This window comes from Spodoptera frugiperda, chromosome 6, assembly GCF_023101765.2.
Source record: "Spodoptera frugiperda isolate SF20-4 chromosome 6, AGI-APGP_CSIRO_Sfru_2.0, whole genome shotgun sequence".
NCBI classification, from domain to species: domain Eukaryota; kingdom Metazoa; phylum Arthropoda; class Insecta; order Lepidoptera; family Noctuidae; genus Spodoptera; species Spodoptera frugiperda.
The window spans coordinates 10,931,870-10,955,666 of record NC_064217.1 but is presented as its reverse complement, the minus strand read 5'-3'; the positions used below and the strand labels follow the sequence as shown (position 1 = coordinate 10,955,666).

The following is a 23,797-nucleotide window of genomic DNA, read 5'->3' as shown; positions in this document are numbered from 1 at the left end:
ACATAACCAAGAAAACATACCTCTGACACTAGAAATTTACATTTCGACTTGTTAAATTTTAAATTAACTTGACGTGCTCTTTGCATAACTTTATGTAGTCGTTCATTATGAACGGACTCATTAGGACCATGTACTAAAATATCATCAATGAAAATTAAAACTCCTTCCAAATCACCGAACAAATTCATCATAACTCTTTGAAATATTTCAGACGAAGCACTTATGCCATATTCATCATTGAATATGGCATAAGTGCTCCTCTATGAGGGCGTGGGTTCGTATCCCACTTCTGACACCATGTATTGTTTTTATGTTTGTTAAATTAAACGACTTGATGTGAGATGACTTATATTTTACATTATTTTACAATGTTAATTATTTACTATATTAATAGGTGCGACTGCACTCGACACACACTAGAATGACAGTGGTCGTTGACCTCAGACCATAGTGACGGGGTAATGACATGAACGAATGATACTAAATTAGTGATGTAACATGATCGATCTGGTATTTGGTATACACTCTTAATTTTGATCATCAGACAATACAAGCAGCATTAAAACCGTATAATATAAAAAATATTATTATATATTTTACTTTCAATTGGTTGTTGGACTTATTTTGATTTCAATAAAGATAAGTAGGTAAGATGGAAAGATTGCCATCTAGCCAAGATACTTAATTAAAGAACTTAGTATAATTATGATAATCAAGTGCCAAAAACCAGATTAATGTGTGGTCAAAATAGAAAGCGGACTTAGGACTCAACTGAACAATCGCCACCAAACAAGACAAGACAAACCAGAAGAATACAAATACAAAAGTCTTATTAAAACTAACACTCCATTTTAAACCGATATGTTACAAAAAAATTCAATTCACAAAGCTAGCATGTGCTAATTCTATTGAATCGCAACTGGTATCTCCGATTCCGACCACGTTCGGGAGCGCACGCCCCTTCGTATATTGTAAAACGCCCACACACACACCAGCTTACTATTACCAGCTTTTTGTGTTAGTATAATATTGTATATTGTGAGATAGAGATTATACACTGATTTGTTTTTGTTAAGTATTGATTTTGTTGCTATTAATTTCTTGTCTGTTTTTTTTCTTTTCGAGATCGTAAGCAAAGCAGAGGTGAACATACTGTTTCATATCGTGCCTCCTCTTCAAATCAATTGGGGTCGCCACGATTATTGACAATGGCATTGTTTCAGCTCTGAAATATTTTTAAACCCTTATTTAAAAGGACTTTTTTCAGTAGGTTGCAAATCCTTTTTATGCAGTCTTATAAAAGAAAAAACTTAGAAGGAGACGTTTTAAAATTTTTAAATTCTTGAATAAAATTAAAGAAAAGAATAACAAGATTACGTGATGGAGGAATCTACTTGAAGACTCACGACTCAAAATGAAGAATAAAATTGTTACATGAAGCTTTTTCAATCTTTATTAGTTCCCAGATACTATCACTACCATAGTTATATATAAACAATATATACATTGCTACTATACCATATACTTATTGTATGATAAGTTATTTACTTCAAGATGAGCACCGAGCGCTGAGAACCAGTAAACTAGTGATCTTATTGTTTTATTGTAACTTACATTGTTTGTATATTTCGTAACACCCGTGGATTTTATGCTGTTATTGTTATATTTTTTGTCGACAGAGTGCAACATCCTGTTTATAATGACTTTCATTAACCTTATTGTGATGAGTCTTAGTTCTTCAGTTTATTTGGAGGTGAAGGTTAAATACCGGTGGATTATATGAGGTAATTTAAGTGACTACTTTAGTATGTATAAGCTAATTACATCAACATCATGATTCGTTTGAAGACATTTAATATTAAACAAATGTTACCCCCGAAATGACAAATTTTAATTTAACAGAAATTCCATTTGTGCCTAATGTATTATTGTTGTGTTTATTAAATTAAACGACTTGATGTGAGATGACTTGTATTTTACATTATATTACAATATTAATTATTTAATATATAAGTAGGTGCGACTGCACTCGACACACACTAGAACGACAGTGGTCGTTGACCTCAGACCATAGTGACGGGGTAATGACATGAACGAATGATACTAAATTAGTGATGTAACATCCCCCTTCTTAAATTAAAAAATTAATCTATTTCATCGATTAACCTTTGTGTTGGTCTCACAACACGACCTGACTTGGTTTTGTACAATTGTGGGAATTTTGGATTCTCCGGCTCCTGTCTGTCACCCTCATCTCTCCCCTGCGAAGAATTGGACCTCATAGGAGTAGGGTTGTCACTGCCATTACAATATTTATGCCTTAAGTGTACCCTATTTCTCCTATACTTGACTTTATTTATATCTTCTACAATGTATGACCTATTATCTGGACATCTTTCCTTCACAGTGGCATGTTCCCAATGACTCTTAGGATTTCTCTTAAAATATACATGATCATTTGGTTGTAACATAGACAATGGTTTAGTATTCCTATTATAATACTTTGACTTATTTAAATTATTTTTGACAACAGACTTTTCATATTCTTTAAATCTTACAACCTTTGGCTTTAACCTTTTATATGACACTGGTATGTTATCTCTTAAAGTTCTAGACATTAACAATTGAGCGGGTGACGACAGATTGTTCTTAGGTGTGTTTCTATAATGCAATAATGCTATGTATGGATCTGACCCATTTTCCTTACATTTTCTTAGCATATTTTTGACAATTTTGACTGAGCTTTCTGCTTGACCATTTGACTGTGAATGATATGGGCTAGTGACTACATGTTCTATGTCCCATTCATTTAGAAAATTTTTAAATTCTACTGACTGAAATTGTGGACCACCATCAGACACTAAAGATAATGGTATCCCATGACGTGCAAAAATTGACTTTAAATGTGTGATTACATTGCTTGAACGACTGTCTTTGTTTAACAAAGCAATTTCTATAAATTTTGAGTAGTAATCAGTGACAATTAGGTACGTTAAATTGTCAAGATACATTAAATCTATACCGACTTGTTGCCATGGATACTTACAAATTTCAAAATTTTGTAGTGGTTCCTTTTGGTTACATGGTTTGAATTTAGCACATATTAAACATTGTTCTACTATGTTTTTTATATCTGTAGACATATTTGGCCAATACAAAGATTCTCTAGCTAATTTCAAACATTTATTTATACCTTGGTGACCTTTATGTATTTTATCTAACATTTCTTTATACATTGACTTAGGAACAATTAATTTTGAACCTTTAAATATTAAATCTTTAATTACATGAATTTCAGCTTGAATATTCCAATATGGTTTTAATAATGGACTTACATTGTTTTTATTTTTAGGCCATCCTTCATAATAATATTTCTTTAACAATTGCAAACTTTCATCTTTCTTAGTTTCCTGACTTAATTTTGTGCTATATTCTTTACTAATTGCAAGATTTGAATACATTAAATTTACATGACATGACATTTCAGACTCATTTTCAGGTACATAATTTTCCTGAATAGCTGCTCTAGACAAAGTATCTGATATATACATTTCTTTACCAGGTACATGTATGACTTCTAAATCATATTTTTGCAAGGTTAACATCATACGTTGTAATCTTGCAGGTACATCATGAAGTGGTTTTTTAAATAAATAGACTAATGGTTTATGATCAGTATGTACTGTTACTCTATGACCGTAAACATATTGGTGAAACTTTTCACAACCAAATTGTATTGCTAACAATTCTTTCTCAATTTGAGCATATCTTTCCTGGGTTATGGTGAGAGTTTTAGAACTATATGCAATAGGTTTATTATTTTGCAAAATTACTGCACCTAATGCTGACTTTGACGAATCGACTGACAAGACTAATGGAATTTGTGGATTGTAATGAGCTAAGACTGGTGATCTTGTGATCTCCTCTTTCAAAATTTTAAGACATTTCTCATGATTCTCATCCCAAATCCAGACTGAATCTTTTTTCAAAAGATTTCTTAATATTTGAGTTTTTTCTGACAAATTCTTGATGAATGGACCTAGGTAATTAATCATACCTAATATTCTTTGCAACTCTTTGACATTGGTTGGTGTGGGCATCTCGAGTATTGCTTTGACTTTCTCTTGATCAACCCTAGCACCATCTTTATTAAATACATAACCAAGAAAACATACCTCTGACACTAGAAATTTACATTTCGACTTGTTAAATTTTAAATTAACTTGACGTGCTCTTTGCATAACTTTATGTAGTCGTTCATTATGAACCGACTCATTAGGACCATGTACTAAAATATCATCAATGAAAATTAAAACTCCTTCCAAATCACCGAACAAATTCATCATAATTCTTTGAAATATTTCTGACGAAGCACTTATGCCATAAGGCAATCTTAAATACCTGTATCTACCAAATGGTGTTTGGAAAGTACACAGATCTGAACTATATTCATCTAACTTTATCATCCAGAAACCTGAGAAAGCGTCTAGATGCGTAAAACATGCAGCACCTTTTAACTGTGACCTTATCTCATCAATAGACTTTAACGGATAATGTTCTCTCATTATACAATTATTTAAGTTTCTAGGATCTAAGCATATTCTTAATTGACCTGAACTTTTGACAGTGACTACCACAGAATTTACCCATTCAGTTGGTTTTGTGACTTTTTGTATGACTTGCATTTGCTCCATGCGATCCAATTCCTCGCGCAGTTTTCCTTGCAACGCAAACGGAACTTTCCTTGGCGGATCAATACACGGAACTGCACCAGGCTTGAGTTTCAGATGACAGACTGGGGGTAGACATCCAAGACCCTTAAACAAATCATCATATTGTGTAAGAATTTGTTTACAAAAATCTTGTTTTGTGACGGAAAATACACGTTTTATTATACCTAATTTTTCACAAGTGGGAAGACCTAAGACAGTTGGACAGAGTATATTTGCTACAATGAACACTATATTTTCACAAATATTTCTATTTTCAATGTTTAAATTACATTTTAAATTTACTTTGCCTAGAATTGGAATGTTATTGCCACCAAATCCTGTGACATTTACATGACATTTATCAATTTGTGACTTTGACAGATTAAGAAATTTGAAGTTTTTGACAGATATGACGTTTACATCTGCGCCTGAGTCTATGACACAATTTATTTTTCGGTTACCCACATGTAAGTTTATTTTCCATGAACTACCTGTATGATGATTTTCTGAAACTGAATTACCCTTGACATGACTAATTTGTTGATTTAAATTATTTCGATGAGATGCTACGTTTGGTATATTTGAATGCATGTTGTGACTATTTGTTTCTGATGCTGAATTACTTACATTTGACTGACAATGATGTGACTTCTTAGTGTACTTGTGGTGATTAATGTTTTGGAAGTGTGTATTATGTGACTTATTGACGGACTGACTGTTCTTATTGGATTTATTATAGTTAACATGTCCTTGACCTAGACTATGACTGTTTTTATTGTTATTTATTGTCTTACGACTGACGGACTTTGGACTTTTATTAGTGTAGCAATGATAATAATGCTCACTTTGACTATTTTTATTTCGACTTATTTGACTTATAGGACTATTTTTATTAAGACTTTGACTTGTAAGACTGTTTTTATTATGACGGTGTAATCTCTCAGTGCAATAAGCATTGTCATCATGGAGATTACCTGACTTGGACTATTTTTGTTTTGACAAATTTGACTTGTTTGACTTGTGTGTGAGTGCGATTTGACTGGTGTTTGACTATATGATTGACTTTTTGACTGTTTTTGTGGCTGACTGTGTGACTGTTTATGTAAATGACTAAGATGATTATGACTCGACTGACTGTTTAAAATTCCTACAAAATAATTATCATTTTGTATTGACTTGGAAGTAAACGAATACAACTGTCTGACTTGTTTATTCTTATAGCAAAACTTAGCATAATGACCAAATGAGTTACATGACCTGCATTGTACTCCGATCGCTGGGCACTTCGTTCGATGAGACTGCCCACAGCGACCACATGTTGATGCTGACTGCCTCATCGGACTGGGAGACTTCCACGTGGCCCGATGTGGCGTTTGACTTGAAGCACGCTGTCGACAGACTCGTCGACCGCCGCTCCTTTGACGCAGTTGCATCACCTTCTCGCCGTCTTCGACGATGGACTTGTTTGTCATCTTGTCTGCATCCTGCTGTGCGACAATTAGGGTTTTCGCCAACTCTCGCATCCTCTCATAGGTGAGGTTGGGCTCTTGCAACAGCCTTTGCCGGATGTGTGACATATCCACGTGCAGGTTGGCGATGAAAATATCCCGGATCATGGACTCGCGCAGGGTTCCGAACTCGCAATCCTGGCTCTTTATCTCCAGATCGGTGATAAAATCGTCGATGCTTTCGGATTGAGCTTGCCTCCTCGTAAAAAACATGTACCTGCACATGGTAAGATTCTTACGTGGCTCAAAGTACAGGTCGAATCTGACCTTGACGTCTTCTATTTTGGCTTCATCCAGGCTGATGTTAAAGGTATTGAAGATTTCGAGACCTTTAGGGCCAATACTGTGAAGCAGAATGGCCACCTTCCGCTTCTCCTCCGACCTGTCTAGACCTGATGCCAGCATATACAGCTCCAGTCGCTGCCACCATTTCCTCCACGCCTCCGCGTTGTTCGCGGTTGCCTCCGACGACAACTTAAGACACTCCAGACCGGCCACACGGCACCTCGTGTCGCCGACGTCTTCGGTAGACATTTTGTTTTTAAAATTTTCCGTTAACAAACGAATCTTCTTTATTTCGTTGTTACTTTCACTTCTGACACCATGTATTATTGTTGTGTTTATTAAATTAAACGACTTGATGTGAGATGACTTGTATTTTACATTATATTACAATATTAATTATTTAATATATAAGTAGGTGCGACTGCACTCGACACACACAAGAACGACAGTGGTCGTTGACCTCAGACCATAGTGACGGGGTAATGACATGAACGAATGATACTAAATTAGTGATGTAACACCTAAGAATTATACAGTAAGTCCCAAATTAAGAATGTGTATGTAAAAACACTTTTTTTTTTGTGGTGAGAAATCATCCAATGACTTCTCTCGTCTTGGGCTAGGCGAGAGGTAATGTTAGACTCTTACTGACTAAAAACCACGCCATTTCTACTCCTGATTTTTGAACCGGAGCCACGGTAAACCTTTTACTCTTTGGTAAACCCGCTAGGTAGTCCGCAGCTCCGGGAAGGCACACCCATAAGAACATTTAATTTATATAGGTAACCTGCATTCTCGGAAACATACAATAAATATTTTTCCAATTTTACCTTAGGGTAAAAAAATCAATCACCAACATCGAATCACTGCGAGGACCGCCCGGAGGACACGGTAGAACATACAGTGGCGGTGTGCCCTGCGTAGGCTGAGCACCGCCAAGTCCTCAGGGATGTGGTCGGCGACGGCGACCTCTCGCGCCCGGCACTGGTTCAGGCCATGGTGCGGAGCGAGAGGGACTGGGATGCCGTCTCCTCCTTCTGCGAAGCAGTCATGCTAGCTAAGGAGGAGGCGGGGCGCGTGAGAGAACAAACCTCCTCACGCCCCAGCCGTCGCGAAAGACACTCCGGGCGTAGGGGATCCCGAGACGATCTCCGGCCACCGTAAGTGCGGGCCTGCGGACGGCGAGCAAGGGTAGCTCACCGCCCGAACAGAACCAGACCCGTGCGTGCGGCGCGTCGCGTTCCGCGCGCGCCTCAAAGAGCCATCAGACCACCACAGATGGGGCCCAATAGGGCTGATGCCTGACCCGGAGCTGCGGACTACCTAGCGGGTTTACCGGGGCTCCGGCTCAAAAAGCAGGAGAAGGAACGGGGTGGTTTTTAGTCAGTAAGAGTCTGACACTCCCTCTCGCCTCACCCAAGGCGAGAAAAGTCATTGGATGATTTTCCCCCCTCAAAAAAAAAAAAAAAAAAAAAGCACCAACATCGAAAAATGAAATGAGCAAAACCCTATTACCTAGGTACAAAACACCAACGCACAAATAGGACATAGCATTCAAAAATCTGACTAAACCCTACATGCTACACATTTTTAGAAATATTCTCAATAGCTAAACGTTACTAACAGCAATACAGATTAGTAGTACCTATGTGACGCAGCCATTAAACATATCAACTTTTTACCGACTACATAATTGCAGCTATTAGACTTGAGTGCTGCCAATCGCTGGGCATCCGTTTATCTTCTGTCAACACGTATTAATGTCTATACTTAGTGTATCACTCCGATTTACATTATAGGTAACCGTATGTAAAAAAATAATGGAAGAAGGAATTTGTGTATTGAAATGGTTTTAGTTTTGGTCCTTTATTCCGCGAAAGTGGTCCTTTTGCTCTCTGTTATGTATTTAAAGAATATTGTGTATGTTTTACTAATTAATTATATACCGTAAGATTTTTTAAATTCTAATTTTAATAAAGTTTGTCCGCTCTTTGTCATGTATTTAAAGAATATTGTGTATGTTTTACTAATTAATTATATACCGTAAGATTTTTTAAATTCTAATTCTAATTTAGCTAATACAGTTTTATAAACATAGTATGTAAATTATTGCTATAATAATTCCTAAATACACCATGTAACGTTACATGATATTGACATACGCATTACACATCATACATTTTCACCCGGCCATGATGTTTACATGAGCTGGTGAACGATTTAATCACCCACATGGTAATACACAGCTTTCACCCGCTTTTGAGTGGTTTTTAATCACCTTTTATGAGAGGAAATGTGTGTTTTCGATAAGGTTAGAGGACTCCACTATTTAAAATGAGTGACTAGCTTCAATTGACTGATTGACGGTTTGTTCTATTTCGACAGATTTTACATTCAGTTTTGCTTTACTGTTTAAGAATAAACACTGACAAGAATAAGTGTGTATATCATTATAAAAAGAAACTGAAATAAATAATGACCTACTTCAGCAAGAGTTACAGAATGTGTTGCAGTTTCATAATGAATGAATAATCCTATATTAGATGAATAGTCCTATATTGGTAGATACCTATTTTGCAGTGAGCTACTATTTGTAAATAATCAATTGCATATTATAATTATTCTGAAAACATAACTACATTATTTAAGTACCAATATTACACCACATGTCACTTGATCAGGTTTCCTCACGATGTTTTCCTTCACCGTCGGACAGTGGTGTCTAAGGTATCTTAGGATTTGTTGTTTTCGGTGGGCGTCTTTAACTTCCAGGCCACCAAGACACCGACACGACACCATTTAACATCAAATTACATTATCTAAGTATCAAAGGACCACGCGATGCAATCAGCATGCAATTAAAAAACTACCTAACGAAGTCTAACGCATGGTAATATTCTTCTTCGCTGCGCATAAATTTAATTCCCCATTGATTAACTGATTCAGTTCACAACAGTTCCGTTCTACTTCTACGATACAGATAAAAGAGAAAAGACTGGTTCATAAACCTATTCATTACGCTTGTATTGACTAACATTGTGTAGTGTAATGACAGGTATTCGAACCTGAACATCAAGCAATACAGGAAGTGAATGAATGAGCCACTCAATGCTGAAAAGAGAGGGTGTATCGCCATCCTTGTCTAGTACTGTCAGCTGTTTATATTTGTTATGAAGAAATGTGTTTTAGGTTTTTGTAAAGAGGTTGTATATATGTGTTTATTTTGTATAGGCTACATACTTAGATCTCGACTAATAATATAAATATGAAAGTTCCTATCGTTTACATTTACCTCTCTATATTAATATACTCAATCAATCTTATAGGTCTTTGGAGCAAAGAAAGAATAGACAATTTCAGTCGGTTATTAGAATAATCAAATCACTCACACCTAATATCTTTGGATATGTACTATTCCCAGAATACATAGTACATAGGTAGGTACATACCTACCTAATACTCATATCTGCTTACTCATAGTCCCTCATTTCCGCCAAAACACTCATTATATTTACCCAACAAAAGAAAGTAACTATCGATAAATAGATTAAAATCTTTTAACGATAAAATAAAACAAAAATGTAGGTCAGTTTAAAATTCATACGTTTACGCTATAACTGACGATTGTCGAGTTTTCAATTTCCATTCGATGATATTATAAATATTTTATCATCACTTGTGTATTCGTGTTGCAAAATAAAATGTTTATTTTTTATGTATGGAAGCCATTATTTTCATGCCTGTATTTTTTAAGTGGGGAAAATCATCCAATGACTTCTCCCGCCTTGGACGAGGCGAGTGGGAGTGTCAGACTCTTACTGACTAAAAACCACCCCTTTCCTACTCCTGCTTTTTCTGCTACTGAGGCCCATCTGTGGTGGTCTGATGGCTCTTTGATAACTTAGGCCTAAAAACATCACTTACGAAAATTAAGTTAATATAAATGTACCTCTTTTTACCTAACCTACCTAGCTTTATGTATAGGAAGATTATTTTTAAATGTTGATTTATACGGCTACTCTTCTTCAAATCTATCTCTTTGTTCAATTGGTTTTTATAAAAAAAAATGTCATCAAACATTTATGAATGACGATAATTCATTAAAAACCTAATAACCTATTAAATAATAATGATCATTAAGCAGGTAAATGTCAAAAACGGCGATGAATCACCAAAAACTCCAAAACTATTTAAAAATAAGGGTACCTAAGAGGAAACAATAATTAAAACCCACCCAACACACAACTCCTAAACAGACCTAAGGACAGGAAAATCTAGGACTTAGGTACAGACGTATAGGTCAACGACGAAATAAGAAAACCATTTAGGATGTACTCGACTGTACTTAGCCAACATAGTTGTCGCTCCTATCGACACATAGAACCGGTCTCCTTGAGCCATGCCTCGTGTATTTGAACTTGACGCTCCTCATTATGTCAATTGGATTAGCAAACCCATAATTGGATGCAAAATTCTTAACCGAAGCCAAACAGTAACTTTCTTTTTTACGCATAGAAAATATTTGAGAGCAAACATTGATACCGTCTTTAGAAATCACGCGGGTAATGAAACAAGATAGTTAGATAGGTAATTATTTGTTTTGGTTTATTACTTTACCTTGAGATAGATAATGTTTACAGTGGTACCTTAATTAAGGTAGAACAAACCTCTCATCCAATTTAGTAGGGGGAGCCGCGAAAAAATCACAAAACAACACTTTTCGGAACATAGGACCAAATTTTTTTAAACATTCTCATAAAAACACTACACATTTGTTTTTAAAAATAAAACCACAAATAATAACACTGGCCACATACACACCACTGTTATAGTAACAAAATGCACTATTTTTGGGCGTTTCGTAAAACATTTACGGTAAAGGAAAATTCAAATTAGGAACGGGCGCGCGTCAGGTTGGTACCGCGGTGACTAATTGCTGGGCACAGATAACAAGCTGATAAACAAACCGCGCCAATAGGTTGGTGTCTCTGTCTATGGATGGCGTGACGTCACGCGCTAATGTAATTTTGCCCGGATTTGTAATACAACCAATAACGCACGTATTGTTCGCAGTATTGATTTTTGTTCACTGTATCTGTTTCGGCTCGGATGGTGGGTGTATGTCGGATAATTAAGAAATTACACCTTCGGTTTTACAAGCTCATTTTCAGGAAATTCAGGATTTACTGTTGCTTATTTAGTGAGAGGATGGGTTTGGTTGATTAAATATTAAAACGTACAGATCAATCCTTCTAATTGTTTAAGTCGTATCTACTTTTCTGTTATTTACTACTTACAAGTTTTAAAATCAAAATAACTTGTCTTACTCAGGAATAGAATAGACGACACTTAAGACCATGACAGGGCATTTCTAAAAGGTTTTACCAACGCGTAGAAACTATTATTTTATCACTAGACAACTTGTCTCAACCAAAGTGATATTTTGGAAAGCGTCGACTGACTAACAGGAGATAAGAGAAAAAACGTTCAAAGCAAAACCACCTCTATTACCAACAAGTATTTAGGACATTTAATACGAAATTCCCATGACTAAGTAGTAAGTAGTACAAATATTTGGGTTTTACCGACAACACCGAACGTTGTGTTTTTGAAATTTGAGGAAAACTCAAAGTGGACTTCTTACGTATAACTAATAATTAAAAATAATGATACATACTTAGTCACAGTATTTACGTTGTACAATACAAATTGTCCTATTTCAAGTACATTAAACTTATGTTTACAATTTTTACAATGCACCTTTAGGATGATAGAAAATACAAGTGATCAAAATATGTCATTTTAAGTAAATAAACATGGACTACTGGAAGACCAATTCCATTTTTAAGTGTGGGAGAGGGTATATAATATATGTTCTGTGGTCAAGCTCCAGCACGAATAGGCCGGGTAGAACAGAGTGATACCACGGTATCACAGAACACCGACGTGAAACAACGCTTGCGTCGCATCTCGTCGTGTGAGTGAGGTTGCCGGAGACCTAACTACCCCTCTTCCCAATATTACCAATCCCTGATTCCCCAACAACCCTTAAATTCCTAATCCCCAAAAGGCGGGCAACGCACTTGTAACGCTTCTGGTGTTTCTGATATCCATGGGCGGCAGCGAATGCTAACCACCAGGTGATGCATCTGCTCGTTTACCGGCTTATAACATAAAAAAGGAACAAGTCAATTCAATCCTAAAATACTAATTGGACTATAGAAAACTTCACCCTAAAGTCTCTCAGTATTTCCTATTTACTTATCAATAAGTAAAACTATTAATCTTACGACTGTTACTTTTAGCCACTTCCACGGCAGACATCCAATTACCTAACCTAATAACTAATCTATGTCACATTCAGGATTAAATCTAGTAGAAGAATAGCCTACCCCCACCCACCCCCACAGTTCTGTGCAGCAGCACACTTAATTACATCGCGACACAAACTGCTCTGTGTTTAGCATATAAAATGCCCGCATTGTTGTCCGATACATTGTCGGACAGCATATCGGTTGAGCTGGAATGACATATTTGCAGCTAACGTATGTGCATTGTGCACGCTTGTCTGTTTGGGAATAGCCCAAATATTTGAGCGAGGATGTTTTGTAATAACATTTTGCTTTGCTGTTAAATAGTTTCAAAATTAAATGCCTTTTAAGTTATTTTACGTGTTTTGGAAAGTGAGAAATTTTATACTTAGGATTTCGAATATAAGTATAAATAGAATGGTTACTGAAATAAATGTCGTTGCATTAGCGTCGGTCGATAAGAAAATAGCTATAAATAAAGCAAGTCATTTTATTACTATTTTTGGAAAACAATATTTCATACAGAATACCTACAGAGAGAGATTATTTTATTAACAAAATTAAAAGGAAAACATACGTAAAACGCAGATATAAAATCTATAAAACTTAACATCGACAGCGACAGCAAACAAGAACAACCATAGTAGGTCTAGGTAATAAAGTTATTCATAGAAATCAATAAATTTTGACCTCAACGGAAAAGAAAGAGGCTTTTCAACGATAGTAGTTGTAACTCACAGTCTGAATGCAGTGGAAAGTGGAAAGCACAGCGGCCATTACAAATTCACTGCGCGTCACAAAATGGCGGGATCTTGAACTTGGCGCGTAATTTTTGCCGGCATTATTGCATCTTTGAATAATAATGTAAGCGATAAAAAGCAAGTTTTATATCGTTCAATTGTTTAATGGCGTTAATTGAAGGTTTTATTTTGGTTAAACTCGATTTTTACAACTATTTCAATGTTCAGTATGTTTCTAATTCAGGTGATAAAAAGTTGAAGCCATTTTTGCATTAATAAATGGATTTTAATCCTACATCGATAAAATAATAAACACAATTTTATTAGCAGTTGAATTAAATTGAATTTGATTTATTTTACAACAAAAACTACTAACAGTGTTATAAACGATATTTCTCATAAATCATTCCAAGTCAAGTGTAAAGTTTTTCTCCAGCATATGTTCTATTGTCTTATGATTGCACTTGAAACTGACACGTGCATTGTAAACTGTTCTTTTCAAATTATATTCGCCACAAAAACCTCAACAAGTTATATAGAATGACTTTGAACATAAACACGACTGAAAATTATAAACTTCTTATACAATGTAGGTACACATGTCATGACTGCAACTATGATCACACTGTTCTGATCCAAAAGTCGTAAAACCCTGAGATTCTTCATCATCTTCCATCAGCTCATTTCTCTCCAATGCTAAATACTCAGACTGATACTCAAAAGAAACCAACATAAAAGTGTCTTTTTAAACATATACCTATTTAACTTATACATAAAACGTAAATGACAAGCAACATAAAAGTAGGTACAATTTAAAATCGAACACCTGTTTAAATCTTAATCATACAAATAAACGATCATGATCAATCGATTAGAACTCCATTCAAGTAGTCCATAATCGAGTAGAGTATATCGCAATTAGATCGATTATTGCATTAGTCGGCCATAATCGTTCACCCTTAATCAAGAGCTTATTGTTCAACATAATTGGTGTCTCGGACCATAGCACAAAGACTTGCGGCTGCGTTATGGACCGAACCTAATTGATCAATTTTAGTTTATATTGAATGATACACCTGAAGATAGAAATTTAATTTTTAATTTTAGGCAAATTGGTATTCTTTGTCAATGAAATAGGGTAAAAATTGGTAATAAAGAAGCTATGATTGAAGACAGGTATAACAGTGGATGAATAAATTGGATATGGAATGTTAATCATGATGCCTGCAATTCATTACACAAAAATGCTACGATAGATATTACCAAACAAACAACATCAAGAATTTCTAAACAACGGACGTTAAAGTACGGACTACATAACAGACAAACAAACGGATTAGATTCGCTAACATCTACAACTGAATGTATGACGTGACAACATGGGCATGAAACCAATTTTTCACCGAAATCTATGAACAAGGCAATACAATCAATGGATGTTCAATAGAAACGTCATTTGGCACACCTCAGCACATCGGGACACATCGGAACACATCGGAACACATCGGCGCAGATCGAGCCGCATCGAGGAGTGTCGCGTGGGAAGCAATGATGCACAATACGACAGTAGACCATTGTGTGAAAATGTGCTAAACTAGTGAATAGATATTGGTTTCGACGTTTTTTTCTAATACTGACAACTGAATGAATATGTATTTAGAGCTAAAAGTTGCATTGTCATCTACGTTTATTAATTTGATGACGTACCAAAAAGTTTAAAGAGCCAATGAAGGATCAAGGTTATAGCAAATATTCGTTTTATCGCTAGAGAAAGATCAGTCATTTATTTAGCCCCGGAAATTATCTCCTAAAAGTTATAGGAAAAATAGTACTAATTTACTAAACATGCATCATTCATTTTTTATATATATTTATGGTATAAGCCGGTAAACGAACATACGGATCACCTGGCGGCAAGCAATCGCCGCTCATGGACACCCGAAACATCAGAGGTGTAACAAGTGCGATTCCGGCCTTTTTTTAAATAAATAGAGAGAATCTTAAATCGATAAAATCAACTCTTAGCTCCTTTCTCCTTGTAGGCAAACTCAAAGGTGTTAAAAGCCCGACACTCAAGTGTGGATACGATTACTGTAGTCAGTGGAGATTTAACTTCATTTAAAAGTTACGCTTGAGTTCGCCTGGAAATTATCAAGGGAACGTTTGAACCCATGAACTAAACGATCCGAGGAAAGTTTTCGGTTTCCACACCAACCTAGGTACCGAACAAACAAGAACAGTGTATCATTTTTTAATGGGCACTAATAATGCTCTGGAGGAAATTGGGAGTGTTTTAAAGGAGGAATTATTGTTATGGGTTTTTAAGCTTTTCCAACGAACATATACCTATAATATAAACGGGTAATGGGAAAATATGTATTCGGAAGATGATGGATGATTTGCTACCCGGAGAAAATATAAGAGACACAAATATGTCTGATGATAATAATATAGTGCGCCTTAGGTTGTCAGGTCACCCACAGTAAATTACCGATATGGTAAAAATCAGCCTATTTAAAGGGGTAAAGGTGGGTGCAGATGGGAGGGAGTGTCTCTCTGAGACTCTTACTGACTAAAAACCTTTCCGTTCCTTTTCCTGCTTTGAGCCGCAACCCCGGTAACCTTTTACGTTGTCCGCAGCTCCGGAATTTTGGTGCCTACGAAGAGACTGAGTGAAACAAACGATGCATCATGCATTGTACAGCTGATTGATTGAGAACAAATGCTACTGAAGTTTTTATACACATTGACGAATATGGTGAAGAAATCAATCGAAGATGACAAAGAAATGCGGCTAATGACTTCAATCTTGGAAAATATGTCATCAGTACGATTGTTAACGATTCCAGCGAATTGTTGGCATTGAATCGTTATAATTGCATAATTGGTACTATTGTTAATGTTCTGGGTATTGATGGTGGATGTCACTGCGCTGGTTCATACGACAGTGATGATAAAATCAAGCATAGTTTCAGAAATACCAATATTTTTGCTATAGAAGAAAGAAATAGATAAAAAAGACGTCCCAATCTCAGTCTTGCTCTTCGACAGAAAAGAACAAAAACTAATTACTAGTCACACGTTAAAACAACAACGCTTAAAAATTGCATGAAATTTTACAAAAGATTAACCGAAAATTCAAAGCCAAAGCAAATTCAATTTGAATATCTGATAGGAAGGTTAGGTAGCTAAAATGTAAAATTCTCAGACAACAACGGGCCACGGCTGCACAGTCACCTAAAATAAAATTACACGTTGACCTTTCTACACGTATTATCGGGCTCTAATAGGTATCTATTTAAGTACTTCCTACCTTCTACCTGTTCAGTTTAATAACCCAAATCCGTAATATCAAGCAATCCTTTCTTTATTTAGACACTTAACCTTTGAAATTTTATTATCTTCGTCTAATTGAATCACAAAAAAAAAGGAAATTGAACGATTGCCGTACATTTTTCATGTTAAATGTTTGAACTTTATTCGGATTTGATAAATTCGTTGTAATGTTGATCCTTTGACTGGCAATATAGTACTAATAGAAAAGTTACAAAAACTGTTGACCACTATGAAGTTTAGCCTAAGCCACTAGAGAAGATTTGTATTTTTCATTTCTTTGATGTATGTAATCGTTAGATCGTCTTCTAACAAACTTTCGAATCAAATCAAATTAATAAATTTACTGAACAAAGGTGTTTTTTTATAATTTATATGTTCCAAGGCCTTACTTGCAAAATACCAACCATGTCGCCTACAAATGAATTGGAAACCATTGTCACAAAATATAATGTAGTACATAACCAGGGTGTTATATTGTTTAAGTTATACAGATCACAAAGAGAGGATAAAACTTGCACATATTAGGTCCTACTTTGTCACAATATATCTACTCCCAATCCAACATACATTCACAATTAACCCTCCAATCTACTCCAAGTTTGAAAATTGTAACCAATGAATGACGTGATGACAATTTTTTCTCGAAATTTCGATCATACAAATAACATGAGCTACCTGTTATGGTCACAGGCTGTCTAAAGGACGGGAAGTAGGGTCGGTGTAGCCGGTAGCCACCTGACGCGTGGCCCGTATTATTAGACACACAGGGTTACCTTCAAGCTGTTTTAATTATGTTTATAGACCTTTGGAAGGGACCTGGATGTTTGAAATTGTTTGGTTGGACTACCTGTACAGAAACTAGGTATAGGTCACATATGTAGGTAGATACATTAAATAACAAAGGTACAGAAGGAAGGGCACTATTATCATAAAATCTTTAGACACGGAACGGAACATCACGCTTTTTATCCCCGAAAGGGTACACACTTTTCACCGTTTGTGTTACGGTAATGTGTATGTAATAGTGTGTGAGCCTTTTGCCATAAATTGGGCACAATTCCAGACTCCGTGCCACTACTGAGATCGTGCCACTATAATAATGTTTTGACTTACTCAAGGTAATAATCAACTGATGCTTCAATTAACATTAACTATGTAGCTTACACAGCCTTCGCGCTCTAAGTAAAGGGTAATAAACCGACCGTATGATAAACGAAGCCAAAAACTTATAATAATTTCTAGGGTTAGTCAAAAAGGACATTAAACAGTGAAATTGAGAAAGAAAAATCCATTGTTACATGAAAGTATTTTTGTTTGATAATATGATAGTGCATCTAACGATAGTGTTACGAACACAAATCTCATCAAAGCAACCAGACCAGAAACTTAAATCTGAAGCCTTACACACAGACAGACATTTGTTCTTTGGAGCGTATTACTTAATCACTATCTACAAAATATAGAAACATGATCCATTAGTGTACTATTAGCTACTACCGAAAAAATCTAATTCTAGACTTTTAGCTGATAAGTATTCTGGTCTGTTTAAAATAACTTGTATGCTTAATTGATTTAACGTTTATTTTGGTCGTAGGTATTTCCCTAGTAATTAGGGTTCTCATTACTGTAATCTCTCGGCGGTTATCTTTCTCGATAAATGTACTATCCGACACATAAATAAGTATTTTAAGCAGTGGTTTCGGAGATTAGCGCGTACGAAAAACAAACTGTTCAGCTTTGTATAATAAAAAATAAAAAAGCATAGTGTAACGAACAAAAATGCTGAATAAGAACCTTTCCTAACTTAATCCCTAAAGGTAGTAAGTAGTGTGTAACTGTAAACAAGCGTCAGGTACCTAACACCCGCCCGCGGTGTAGGGTGACAGAACAGCATCAGGTGACTGGCAGTAACAGGAGTCGGTTCTCACGATGCGAGGCCAGGCTCCTATCTAACTGGCTGCTGGAATTCTTCAACTGATCGCTTCTAATCTACTCTGGGAAGATTGGCTTTTGGCTTTCAGCTGATGAAAAATTAAAGAAGTGAATTCGTAAAAATGTTTTTGTATGTATTTGATTTTTCTAAAGCGCCAGTATTGATTTGATTCTTTTCTACAATAATGGTTTGAGAATTTCGAGTAATTTAAAATTAGTTCAAGTTGTATTTAAGAGTAGTTTAACCTCTCGTACGCCGTATATAAGAAAATAGAAAACAAATTGTGTCTCGCGTGGATCCGCGTTTCGGCACAAGACGGGTTAAAGAACTAATAACAACAAGGAAAATAGACTAGTTTCCTACTAGTCAAATTCAATAGTTTTTTCGAACCGTCAAAAACAATATTTTTCATAAATTTTGTATGAAATAGTGCGCTATGACGTCATTCATTTTTTTTATGTTAAATAACAGTCGTATGTTCTAGAAAATTAAGTAGATCATCAAATCTATGAATGAAAGAACGATTATTTTTGAATATTTTATTGTATTGAAAAGTTCAAATTAATTTATTTTTGACTGAGGAAACTATACAATTTCCGTATTCTAGAGAAATATTAAAGCTAAACTTTATCTATCTCTATGAACGTAGGTATGGGTCCCATGGAATTTTATAGCCAAAATGAAAGAGGAATGGCACGACCACGACTAACACACCATCAAAATTAATCTATCGAACACAATATGTTCAGAAACAAAGCCTTCAACTGAAGTATTTCGTTACACAACCGTTATGGCTATAAAGCTATCAAGGTTCTTCCTAGACACAATAACCATGCAGTTCCTGTAACATAGTATATGAACGTAGTGCCTTTTGGATAAAATGTGTTAAATTTTAATACTTTATCGTACGTTATTATATCAGTCTTGTGTAAAAATTGTAATGAAATTAATCGAACCTATTTTTTATGGAATAGAAGGCAAACGAGCACTCGGATCACCTGATGGTAAGCGATCAGTACCGCCCATGGACACCATGATAATGATGACATTATATCATATATTACGGCTATCATCATGCCCATGATGATAGCAGGCAAATATTTAATATTAGACTTAAGTATTTGATTACAATAATCCAAGTCAAAATATTAATAGGTGGTTTTGAAATGTCAACAAATAAAGAAATAAATAAATGTCTGTCAATCTGTCCGTCAGAAAAGCTAGGTGTTTGTTCCAAAGTGTAAATTCGAGCTAAATAATTGATCCACTAAGACAATATTATAGATTCCTAAAATGTTGCAAAAGTTTCGAAACAATAGCTCATATATGCAACACTAAAGAAAAGTTTAGAAAGTGCTCGATTTAATTATACATAGAAACACATTCACTTTCTTAGCTCGCCGTATCTCACACAGAAACATCTGACGATCAAACTATTACATTTCAGATGTTAATTAACAGTGTACAGTTTACGTGGTTACGTGAATTCGTTTAACATTCTCGTACGAGTAGAAACTGTCTTAGAAGAATTCAATCTTTTTATCTACGATGCTGTTGAACAAAATTAAAATGATTGAGCAGAAATAAATAGCTGACTATTGTAATGGTAGATCTTTCCGATGACATTATTTACAAATATATCATTGATCTTCACTATCTGTATGATATTGGTATTAATTTTCCTATTTTATTTCTAATAAAACAATCAATACATTTTACAGCGAGCAACAGCTCTGATAATGCAAACATCCATATCTTTTTTTGAGGTGGGATAATTATACAATGACTATTCCCGAGTGTCAGAATCTTACTGCCTAAAAACCATCCCGATTCTACTGCTGTTTTTCGAGCCGGAGCTCCGGTAACACACTAGGCAGTCCGCAGCTTAGGGTGCAAATATCTATATAGACTACAGTTAATATAATAACTACTTTCCATTATGTCTGTCATTTCAATATTTACGTCTTTAACACTTTCTACAGTAAATTGTATCGCAACTAGGGCAAGTGACCCGGTTGTGGCCATCGACCCCTTTGTGGCCACTTGGGCCTTCAAATATTTATAACTAAGGCATGGACAAATAAATTACTCTGTTATGTACAGTATTTAAAATATTGAATATTGGAGACACTGATACCGTTGGCAGCTTTGATGTGTCAAACTTCACTTCGATGCAACAAGTCATTCTTTTTAGTTGAGGGTGAAATTGTTAAGATCTTAACAAAAAGGCTAAGGCGAGCGGGTGAGGATTTGGTTTTTATTTTTTTTTAATCTTTACTTATTGTTTGGATGTTTATGTTAATACTATATGAAGAATATATTGTGTAAGTGGAACTAAAGTTATTTTGTCGCCATATGTTTCTGAAGTGGGATTATTAGAAGGAAGTAGTGGCCACTAATGGAGACAAAATTATGAATTTCTCCATCTTTGGCCACACGGCTGGCTAATACTTTTGTACATAAACGCCCCACTTCTAGTCATTTATCGTAATTTATTTATTATTTTTCCTTGGCTTTACATATCAACAAACACATATTTTTCATTTTCAGAGATGCAATAAATTGCCTTCATACAAAGGGAGGTCAGTTTACTTTGCAGCTTTTACCAACGTCATATAAATGTTGATCTCTTTATTTGTAAGTTAAATACAAGTGAAGTAATAATATTTCATATTTTCCAGACTAAATGAAAACCATTGTTTCTAAAATGTCAAATCTAATTAATAAATTTTGATTACTTTTATTGTATTTTTTGATGGCCAGAACTGGCACACGACCGTGGCCAGAAATGGCACGAATCTGGCCAAAAATGGCACAAACTCCCTTTTTTTTTCTTTTTTATACCGTTATTTTTTTACTGGACGTTCTTAAAAAAAAGGGTTTTCTTAGGCAAGATTAATACATGTTAAATGACTTTTTACAAGAAATATGTTCGTGATAACATAAACTATAAGTTAAGAAAGCCTCAAAGTCGACAAAATTCTTAAAGTGGCCACAACCGGGTCACTCACGATACATCATTTAACGTGATCGTATTACTATTTAATACTATTTCACAAACAAACATCTCAGATTATTGTAATCAAACCACCGCGTCTGTATCAACAATTAAACAAATAGTTTCAATCATAATATTTATGTTGTTGCTGTTTGATTATGAAAACAAACAATAAGCTTTAACATAACACCTCATTAGTGGCCACACAGGAGTGACTACCTATTGTAATACTAGAGATAATAGTAAACACACTACTACATTTGTTGATAATAATATTAATAAAATTTGTTGGAAAAGTTAAAATACGGTACTACTGTAGAAATAAGGTGCAGTTTGGAATCACTTTAAAATTAATTCTTACTCGTACTACTCTTGTCCCAACTCTTTTTTAAGGGGGAGCAATCATCCAGTGAGTTCTCCCACTTTGAGCGAAGCGAGAGGGAGTGTCAGACTCTTGCTACTTAATGACTAAAAATCACCCCGTTCCAGCTCCAGAAAATACGGCGCTTACGATCTAAACTTTTCAGTTTAACGAAAGACTATGTTAGAATTAGAATATTGGCGAAAATGTCGCATTTTTCTGTCTTAAAAGCCATGAAGCTAGTCAGACATACTTTCACTGTTCACCTTTTAACATTTAGACTTATTTTAAGAATTTCCACGGTAGCTTACGCAAGGTACAGACAAGGCACATCAAGCTACCCTTAACTGGCAAATATTTGTAATTGATTTCCTACTCTATTGCAAAGCGATAAGATTGGAATTGTTAAAGAATGGAGACAGTTTGGGTAACTTCATATGTTTGTGCCGGTTGATAGTTTCCAACGGATATTGTGGTAGGTAGTGTAATCGTTGATTCAAAGAAATCATTTGCTGTATTGCAGAATACCGTCAGTACGGCGTCATTAGGCATGATGATATAAGGGATAATGTTTATAGAGGAAAATGAAATATGATTTGTGGAAAAAAGTATAACTGATATTATAATCTAGGAATACTAAAGTATTCCTAGTGCTTTAGTATGTACGTTAGTAAATCCCAGTAGTAGCTAGTACCTGATGATACATCCAAAAAAATAGCACAAAATTAGCATCCAACTATGGATTTTATTCCGGAGCTGCAGACAACGTAACAGGTTACCGGGGCTCCGGTTCAAAGCAGGAGAAGGAACGGGGTGGTTTTTAGTCAGATGGAGTCTGACACTGAAATCATTTTAATGATTTTCGTCACACAAAAAAGCTATGGATTTTATCAACAGATTTTCTTACTAAACAAATATTGTATTCAACGCCTTTCGCTTTCAGATGTGCAAAGATTCCAACACGTTGTGTGTTGGCAAGGTTTCAAACCACGTCTTGTTTTATAGTAGCAGTATCGTACCTACCACTGGGCATACAATAGATGTGTCAAGTAAAGGCTTGGTTTGTTTACTACATCTGTACCTACAGCAGCGTTATATTAGCTTTCCTATTTACTATACATGTAGGTAAAGTTAATAGTACTTAGGTACTAGTTTTTATCAATCCCGTTTTTATTTAAAATTAACAATGAATTTGTAATCATATCCATCTCATAAATTGAATACCAAATTCATACTCGTACTATGAGTTTAGCCCAACCAAGAGAATACGGATTATATAAATATTTTAAACTGATTAAAATGAAACATGGTATCGATATCACCAATGGTTGACCTTAGAGAAAAAAAAACTTCATGTCATTACCTGACTGAGAAAGACCATCATACATACATATGTACGAGTACACAAAGATGTACAGGTAGCAAAATCTATTACCAAAAAAGCTACTTAAACTATATAATGAAGTTTTTTTAAGGGCAAAATCATCCAGTCGCTTCTTCTGCCATGGGTGAGGCGACAGGGAGTGTCAGCTCTTACTACCATCCGTACTCCTACTTTTTGAGCTCCTACTAAACCCTGCTCGGTAGTCCGCAGCTCACATGATGAATATTAA

The 23,797-nt window shown here is 35.3% G+C and overlaps 2 protein-coding genes across 6 annotated transcripts in view; both read right to left on the bottom strand.

Moving 5' to 3' along the window:
• Positions 1–23,797, bottom strand: part of LOC118267599 (protein PALS1) — a 152,987-nt gene that overhangs the window by 80,657 nt on the left and 48,533 nt on the right. The window lies entirely within an intron of this gene.
• On the bottom strand, positions 4,976–6,980 carry LOC126910753 (uncharacterized). Its single transcript, XM_050694266.1, has one exon. The coding sequence runs from the start codon at positions 6,752–6,754 to the stop codon at positions 5,588–5,590; it is 1,167 nt and encodes a 388-aa protein (XP_050550223.1). The 5' UTR covers positions 6,755–6,980; the 3' UTR covers positions 4,976–5,587.